Raw genomic sequence first — 9324 nt, 5'->3', positions numbered from 1 at the left:
AATGATGGAACATTAAAAAAGCATAATGATGAAGATTGGGCTTGATAATAATGGCTTTGGTGGTGAAATTTCGGTGGTGGTGGTGATTGTAGCTTTGATGTAAAAAAAAATGTTGCTGGTGAAAATGGTGGGACACCGATGGTGGTAGTGATGGTGTTCATAGGGTTGAAGAATAGGAAATGATAATGGTTCCAATGGAAGTGGTTTTGTGTTAAAGAGAAGTGGCAGTGGTGATAAAGAAAAAGTAATAGCGGAAGAAGGGTGTTGAATAAGGGGCAGTGGTGGCAGCAACAGTAATGGTAAACTGGTGCCAGTGGTGGTAGATAATAGTGATGGTGACCATAGATGAAAGTTTTTTGCTACGTGGAGAAGCTCACTTAGAAATTGGGAAACTCTTCACTTTTTTGGAAAGGATGAGAGGCTTTGAGAAACCTGCTTTGAAATATGGGATATTTGATTACCTGTTATGGGAAGCTTGCTTCCTCCTTGTTTCTTAAATTGATTTTCTTTAGCTTCCTTAATATTTTTTTCTTGCCTCTTGTCACTTCTCACTCACTTTTGTTTTTTATTAAAAATATATTTTTTATAATAAGCTTGCCTATTGCTTTTATATCATTTTATACTTGTGTTAAAGTCATTTCTTATTCGCTTCCGCCTTCGCATCAGGTGTTTCTATGGGCTCCAATGTTGCAATGCATGGGAGTAAGTGCAGATGAGAGTGTTGGGTTTGCTTCACTCAAAAGGAAGCTCCATGGAGAGCTGTTGCTGTGAAGTCTCCTTCCACATGATGCACATGCACCTTTGGGGGCATTTGTCTCCTGCCCGTTTTTATGAAAGAAGCTTTCTTTTATAGCAAATAGAGACTCTTTCTTAGTAAGAGTGAAACAAACATGTTTATGAGAAATATGAGGTAGGACCCACATAATAAATACTAAAAAAACAGCTTTCCAGTCAAAATGGATTCATACCTGCACCCATGAGAAAGCACTTTTCCTCTAAAGTAGCACTTGGGTGGGAGTGTAACAAACGCCCCCTTAGTGCATGTCATTGTGCTACAAAAAAATGCAGCCTTGAGGGGGATTAGAGCAAAATGGATCTTATTAGGTATTCCAAGGGTGTAACCCAAGTAACGAAAAGGGAGTACAAAATTCTGGAACCATCTGCCCCATTGAAGGACGAGTTAACCAGCTGGCCCCTTCACGCTGGACCAGAACCGATTCAGACTTCAGGTTACCCTACTCCTGTTCTACCTCCCTAATATCCTGAGGGACTCGATTCAAAGGAACTGGGATCGGATTTTCATATAAATATCCGAACCCGATCCAATAACCTGACCAGGTCTTCATGTAGGAAGACATGGGAAAAGAGAACTTGGGCCCCATGCTGGGAGCCACTTATATCGGATTAAAACGAAAGGGCTCTCCCCATCCAACCAAATACTAAAAAGGATGATCAAAATCATGAGGACCCCTCATTGATGTTGGAACATCACCCGGACCAATGCAACCAACAGAGGACCCAGTATCCAGTCGGCACCCAACAGAGTACACGAAGCAGACATGGCCCCTCGATTGTCTTCTTCTCCTACCCCCCTTTCCCTTCAAGTTGATCAGTGAAGATGCTCCCACAGGCCAAAGTTATACTTATCCTTAGTAAGGTTGATCTGGTAGCCACAACCCAAAGGTTTTTGAACTGGAGAGAACTTGCTGTTAACCTGCCCCAAGATGTGAGAGATTTTTTGTATAGCTGGTATAGAAACCAAAAGAAAACTCTAATTACATAGCAAGATTTTGTAGCAAAGTTAGCAAAGGGGTATCAAAAGTGTTGGAAGGATCATCCCCCCTGATTGGTCCCCAATTTGGGGAGATTTTTTTTTTTTTTGAAAGACAAGCTGGGGTTAGGCGGACCCCTACCAGAACAACAGCTGCCCCATGTGGCCGATGGATTCGATCCTGGGCCTTCAGCTTGACACAGGACCCTACTTAATAATTTGAGGAGATTTATAGCCATGTAATCTATCATTTTATTTTAATACTGAATCTGGTAAGGGTCTGCCTAACCCCAGCTTGCTTTTCAAAAAGAAAAAGAAAAAGGAGCCCAATACTTCCATTAGAGGAGCAAAACTCCTCCTGGAATTGCATTATCAAAGCTGAGCCGGAATGGCCAAAGTAGGTGGACATCCACCACTCTTCACCGGTGAGAGAGAGGCCCTCTTTAATACATTTGTGCCAACTCTATACCACTTTCTCATGGAAAGCAAGTACAAAAACAATGGGAAATTGCAGTGAGGTTTAATAGGTGCTGAGGGAGGAAGGGATGCGACAATTGCATCCTAGAGATCACTTGGAGACTTCATATGTGGCCTCTCAGTTGGTTGATCCACGATTCTTGATTTGATTGGATTCAAGAAACAACGAAGGCACAAATTTGGCTTAAACTTGGTTCAAATCATTCAAGATTCGGCATGAATGCCTTGAACCCGCTGATCGATCAGGATCCATTGTCTCAACTAAGTGCGTACTAGGCTAACCAAAGACTGATATCTCAACCAATTCAGGATTCCATATATCAGCATATAGGCAAAGTCTCTCATTTTGTGAGCCTTTTGTTAGGTTGAAACATAAGATTCCAATCCAAGTACTTGAAATATCAGTGATTTCCCACAAGGATTGCAAACACCAATGACTCGGCTTGTTTGGTAGAAACAGCTAGCGCACATCACCCTGTGTTGGGAGTTGTATAACTGGTAGGAGTCAGCCTAACCCCAGCTTGCCTTTCAAGAAAAATGGATAAGAATGCAAAAGGGTAGCATAGGCCCCAAAGGGCAGAGGTCTTACCCTCGGAGTTCTACGCTGCCGGAACAAACGGCGACCGTAGGTATATCTTCGTGCCGAGTACAATTTCTTTGGGTTATAAATCCAAAAATAATGCAACTGAAGGAGTGCTATTTTAAAATAAGGTCTTTTCATGAAAAGAAGAAGAGAAAATCCCACCATCACGAGTTGCTGTCTCCAGTAGTAAAATTCAGCGCACACATCAGGATCCTTTTGTCTTTACTGTCACGGGGGGCAGTGTGCTGTTTTGTCAAAGAGAGGAAATCTTAACAAAAGGATAGACGACGACTTTTTCCACTTGTAAGCGATCAAATTTAAGAGAAATAAGAGCAAACAGCCAAAACACAGACTAATGCTTTTTGCAGAAAACATTAAACATCTCAATCTGACTAAATCACCAAGTTTGTTCTCAAAGCCTCAAAGATCAGAAGAGTAACTCGGGTTTTTGCTCTCCCCACAAGGGGAAAATGTGAAAAACAAAAACTAAGCCTTATTGAAAAAGTCCAACCCGCAGCGGTGGTTGAGAGAGAAAAGAAAAGGAAGCTCTGGGCTATGCCTTATGAGGCCTTGTTGGTCTCTATCAGTTTCAAAGCGGCGGTGGTATCAGGAAGAGCAGGAATAGCCCCTTTCTGTGTTGTGCAGATGGCACCGCATGAGTTTGCAAACGTCAGTGCGTTCCTCAGTTTCTCCTCATTCTGCACCAATTAAAAAAAACGGCCATACTAGTCAACAATCAGGCAGACCAATTGCTAAATCAAGGGCAAAAAATGTTCCTAGCCTTGGAGCTAGGTAGGGATGGCAGTGGACTGGGATGGGACGGAGGAAAGCATAACTCCATCCCCACCTCCATCCCTCTGTGTGCCATCACTATAGGCTGGCTGAGCCAACTTAGTTCTGAGCTAGAGTGACCAGGTCTTTGAGCTCGGAGCGGTTTCTTCCAATGGAAAAAAAAAAAAAACAGAACCTGAAAGAGATCGAAATTCTTGCTGAGTTGAACCAAGAGGGCACCAACAAAGGCATCACCAGCTCCGGTTGTATCGATTGTCTTCACTGAGAATCCACTGACCCTCCCTTTGAAGTTCTAATAAAACACAATAAATTGTTGCAAACAAAAGCATAAGTTTCACTTCTTCCTTTGTCCAACTAGAACAAAAAAAAAAACTTGCAAAAGTTGAAAACCTTGGTAAAATATCTGCAACCCTTTTCCCCATCAGTGACCACCAACAACTTCAACCCGTCATGCCACAGGGAAAGAACCACATCTTCCTTCTCTGCGTCCCCTCCAGTCAAGAATGAAACCTCATCATCACTCACCTGCAAATTTCCCACACAGCAAAGCTCACAGATGAGCTAATAATGTTCTGTAAAGAGTTCCTTCTCAATCAAATTTTCACAAAGAGATTTACAGTTACTTATGATACATTAATTAGAAAAAATAATCTTACTTTGATGAGATCTGCCTCGTTCCAGATGCTCTTAATACCTTCACGAGCAGCATCAGCAGAGGGCCACAGAGGCAACCTTACGTTTGGATCATAAGAGAGCAACATCCCAGCTTCCCTGGCAGCCTTCATAGCAGCAAGGTGAGCTGATCTGCAGGGCTCAGTGATCAGGCTGATTGAACCATAGTGAAATATCTTGCCACTCGTGATCAAACCTAGATTAAGTTCGGATTCCTTCAGCAGCATATCAGCGCTAGGATTCCTATAGAACATGAATTCCCTCTCGCCGTTGTTCTTCAAGGTGACGAAAGCCAGTGCCGTTCGAGCATGTTCGTCGAAACACACGCCGCTGGCGTCAACGCCATTAACCTTGAGGATGTCCACCAGCATGCGCCCAAATTCATCATCACCAAACTGATCAAGCGAGAGAAAAAGAAGATAAAATTGTTAGATAAACCAAGAAATACAATCCATAGCCAAAAGGGTCAGTAATGAACCCCAGAAGGGAACTTTTATTCAGATCTAGTAAATTTTTTACCTACTGCTTTTTCAAATATCACTTCAAGCTGAAGGTGAAAATGATTGGGAACAGATCTCATAGGATTAGCACGAAAATATTTAACCTAATCATCCAAGAAATAGGATGAAAAAGTAACGAAACAATTTAATCCCACAAAAAAAGTGACCCTCCAATGAAAGGAAATAATTGAGGAAAGCAAGATCCGAAGAAAAAAAAAGCTATTAAAAACGGAGTCCGAAAAATCAAAGCATCTTAAACAACTCAACAAAGGGCAAATCCTAAAGATTTTTTTTTTTATTTTTTTCTCATCGAGTAATCAGTGATCTCATAAAGAAAAAAACAAAGCCAAAAGAGATCACTGATTACTCGATGAGAGAGAGAGAGAGAGAAATGCAGCCCATAAACGAGAGACATAAAAGGAGCAAAGAAACATATAAGCTAAACTACATAAACAGCTTGATCTTGTTAAGGAAGAACTTGTCATCGAGATCTTAAAAAAAATGCAACCGAAAGAACAAAAAAGAAAATAATTCCAAAAACATAAAGGAGATGGCTGTCATAAAAAAAACAAAACGAGATTGGTCCCGAAAATCATGATGAAAACTGAACCATCAAAACAAAAGAAAAATGAGGTGATAGCGGCAACGTGGATCATCTAAAAATCTCAAGAAGAGGAGAAAACACCCTCAAAGAATCACGAAAAACGATAAAAACCAAGCACTCATAATAGATCCATCTGTAAAAACCAAAAAAACCCATGAATGTAAGATCTATAAAAAGCCATATAGATCTCACGTTTAAAACTCTCTCTTTTTTTAAAGAAAGAATATACAGTGGATATGAGAGAGAGGGGGAACCTTGCCAACGAAAGCAGATCTACCGCCGAGCTTGGTGATGGCGACTGCAACATTAGCTGGGGCACCACCAGGGGCTTTCAGAAAGCCAGAGGACTCCGCCAGCGATAGACCCGCCACGTCCGGCACGAAATCTATCAGCATCTCACCGAAGGACACGATTAAAGGGCTGACGTCTTCGCTCCCTGAGAACGCCATTGTAACTCCTTCCTTCTTATCTGTTGAGATCTACACAGAAACACACCACCACTAGGCAGGCAGGCAGAGCAGCCGAGAACGATCGCAAAGAAGCCCAAACTTAGATCTCAACGCAGTTTAAATAGCATTCAGTCATATGTCCATCAGTCCATGTAGCATCTCTTTTCTTTTTTCTTTTCTTTTTTAAAATTATGAGCAAATTCATAATTACGAGATAATTATCTAAAATCTAAAAAAACAATAAATGAAATACCGAATATTTAAGAGAAGAACAGAGAGTGGAGGAGGAGTGGCTGATTATAATTATACTTACTAAACAACTTGACCATTACAAAACGTGAATGCCTGTATAGTTTGTACAGAATGGTTGGCAGCTTTGAATTCAAATGATGACAGTAAGTCAGTAACCCCTTTATTATGAGCCCCACTGCCACTGGGATCCGCATCTGAGTGGGCCTTCTGATCTTCACTGGATCCACATCTAGGCCTGACCATGGCTTAGTATATCTGGATCCATTTTTTCAAGCGCAGGTCCAGTCCTACACAGATAGGGGTGGAAACAGGCCTGAACCAATTCAGTTCAGATACAGGCAGTACTGAATCCAGTGTGATCAGATGTGGCCTTATTTATCTCATCATTTGGATTTGGATGAAAAAAAGTTATTTTAAGCATGAATGTGGATCAAATTACCCACCTAATTAAGATATTTGGATGAGCCTTCTCTTTCGAATTTGATTAAATGGTAATTGATTGGTCAGATATCCAAACCAAATCGGATCCGCTCAGGCAGCAGCCAAGATGGAAGCATTTGGACCCTGGGTTGGATTGGATAGGATATGTGTTATCTACCTCTGAATTGCATAAACATGGCCAGGTTTGACTGGAAATGTGCCTGTCGAGCTCACTTGCTTGTGGCCTGGTCCAGGCTGCGTTGTCAAAGGGCCACTCGGGAAAGAAATATAAAGTTGTGAGATTCAAACTATATGTCCTATAAGATAAGCAATATAAAATTGCACATACTGGTTTATGAGCAGGAAAAAGTTTTTTTTTTTAAATGATTTGTTGATGCTGTGCAGAAATGCGAACCAAGTAAGTCAACCAAAAAAAGTTTAATTTCAATATTCTAATCAAGCATCAATAAGACAGTTTGTTGTATCATAAACAACTCTATGTATAATATTATAAGGTGAGGTTTTCAAGCCTTTTACATTTTGCTTGGTTTGTTTGTAAACTCTTGTAACTAGCTAACTATATATACCACAATAGTATATTCATATTACTATGGTTTTGCACCATATTTCTCTCTACATGGCACCATTGTATATCATTAATTAGATGATGCTTACCATTTGGGGCTAGCACCTCCATCGTTTGGGGGACGCCATTTTACTTGTATCTGCCCACAGCCCACCCCTTGATACATAGATCATTGAATACTTTGGCATCCTCTTCAGATGTGGGGTGACCCTTCGGAAGACATATATATATATATATATATATATATATATATATATATATATATAGAGAGAGAGAGAGAGAGAGAGAGAGAGTAATGGGTCGGTGCTAAACCGTGTGATAGATAGGTTTTTTGATTTTTTTCATTTTATTTTTAAATTCTGGCCGTACAAATGTGATCTATGCACTTGATTTTATAGGGATCAACTCTTGAAGGGTTCCATTCCAATACATGGGTGAGTTTTTATAAAGTTCTAAAAATCAACGGTCCAAAATCTTTGTAAACTTTTGAGTCTTAGGACATAATGTTTTTGCATGCAAAACACATGATGCAGGTGTGGATTCTTGGTAATTCGACCATGCCCAACACATTTATAGGGCCGAAACCACATAAAAAGCAACCGAGAAGCTGAAAAATCCATTTATTATGCGGTTTAACACCAAATGGATTTAGCTAGGACCATTACTCTCTCTCTTTCTACACACATATATATATATATATATATATATATATATATATGGAATACTTTGATTTTCTTTTTTGGTTCATATCGCCGAGCCCAATTGTTTTAGAATAAAGGCGTAGTAGTAGTTGTTGTTGTATGGAATACTAGCATGGTATAGCATCCCATAGGGTCTGTTCATCTGGCCCGGTTCTAGATAAATAAAGTATGTTAAAATTTTGTTATGACAAAAAATATAATTAATGAATATATAAATATATTTATATATTATCTTTCAAAAAATATATATATATACATTTGAAATAAAATATTTTTTATAAAAATCTATGTGACAATATATATTAAAGCCAAAAAATACCTTTTTATATCACTCATAGTTGAGGAAGGTAAGTTATCTTATAAATCCTAATCCTGTCCTGATATTAAACCCTAAATTCTAAACCTATATCCTATCCTAATTCTAATTGTATCGTAAATCCTAATCACATCCTTCCTATCCTAATCCTATCCTTCCTATCCTAATCCTATCCTATGCTAAATATTAAACAAGCAGAAGGGTAATATGCGCAAAAAATTGGATGCTCTGTAACATTTTTTTCATTGACATTCTTCGGAGTTGAGAATGTAATTAAAAAGTTGTTTGGGCATTGAAATATCACTTACATGACACATTATAGTTTTTTTCAAAATTAATGAGTTACTATTAACTGCTCTCTATGACAATGGGCGGGTCAGGCCAGCCCGACCCGGTCAATGGAAGGGCAGGCTTGGTCAAAACTGGCCCATTGACCAATCAAGCAGTGCGTAGGCCCAGTTCGGGTCGGGTTGGGCCGGGGCCTAATTCCAAACCCACAGCCTGCCCGCCCATTGGTTTCATTGACCTAAAATGGGCCGGGCTGGCTTTTTTTACTCTAAATCCTAAGATTCATATTTCATGGATTTTTAACAAATTTTTGAAAATAAAACATAAATGGCAAGTTTTCAACTTTAGGAGAGATTATCTTTCTTTTATTTTTGTTTGATATTTAGCACTATTTTATTGTGGCATTTGGAAGGATTATTATATATATATATATATATATATATATATATATATATATATATATATATATATATATATATATATATATATATATATATATATATATATATATATATATATATATATATATATATATCATGTGGCTGGGTTGGCTTGAGAGAGATAGAGAGCATGGACTCACCATTGCCCAACCACTGAATAAGACACCATTGAGGGAATTAGAGATTAGCTTTAGCCGATTAAGAATGGAGGTTACTCATTTGATAAGCATTTCTATTTAGATTATTATTAATTTAGGTAAATAAGTTTAGGAAAGTTATAATTTAGGTTATTATGTTTAGCCTTTACTAACTTAATCAGCTATTTACTATAGTAAAAAAAAAAGTCATGGGCTGACCCGCGGACCTTACCTGACTCCATTTTTTTTCTTTTCTCAAACAGGCCCACAGGCCAGCCCGTCAGCCCGACCCGGCCGGAGACCAACCCAACCATGCCGGGTTTCGAACCGCTCGGC

At 39.3% G+C, this 9324-nt stretch overlaps 1 protein-coding gene across 1 annotated transcript; it reads right to left on the bottom strand.

The window, feature by feature from the left end:
* Positions 1-3190: 3190 nt before the first annotated feature.
* LOC149848436 (putative fructokinase-5) lies at positions 3191-6159 on the bottom strand. Its single transcript, XM_090011492.1, has 5 exons — positions 5654-6159; positions 4280-4690; positions 4014-4148; positions 3799-3915; positions 3191-3529 (listed from the first exon to the last, which is right to left on the bottom strand). The coding sequence occupies exons 1-5, from the start codon at positions 5846-5848 to the stop codon at positions 3392-3394; spliced, it is 996 nt and encodes a 331-aa protein (XP_089867618.1). The 5' UTR covers positions 5849-6159; the 3' UTR covers positions 3191-3391.
* Positions 6160-9324: the final 3165 nt, after the last annotated feature.

Source organism: Nuphar pumila, chromosome 1, assembly GCF_984573655.1.
Source record: "Nuphar pumila chromosome 1, dmNupPumi1.hap1.1, whole genome shotgun sequence".
Classification (NCBI taxonomy): domain Eukaryota; kingdom Viridiplantae; phylum Streptophyta; class Magnoliopsida; order Nymphaeales; family Nymphaeaceae; genus Nuphar; species Nuphar pumila.
This window is presented reverse-complemented; position numbering and strand designations above follow the sequence as displayed.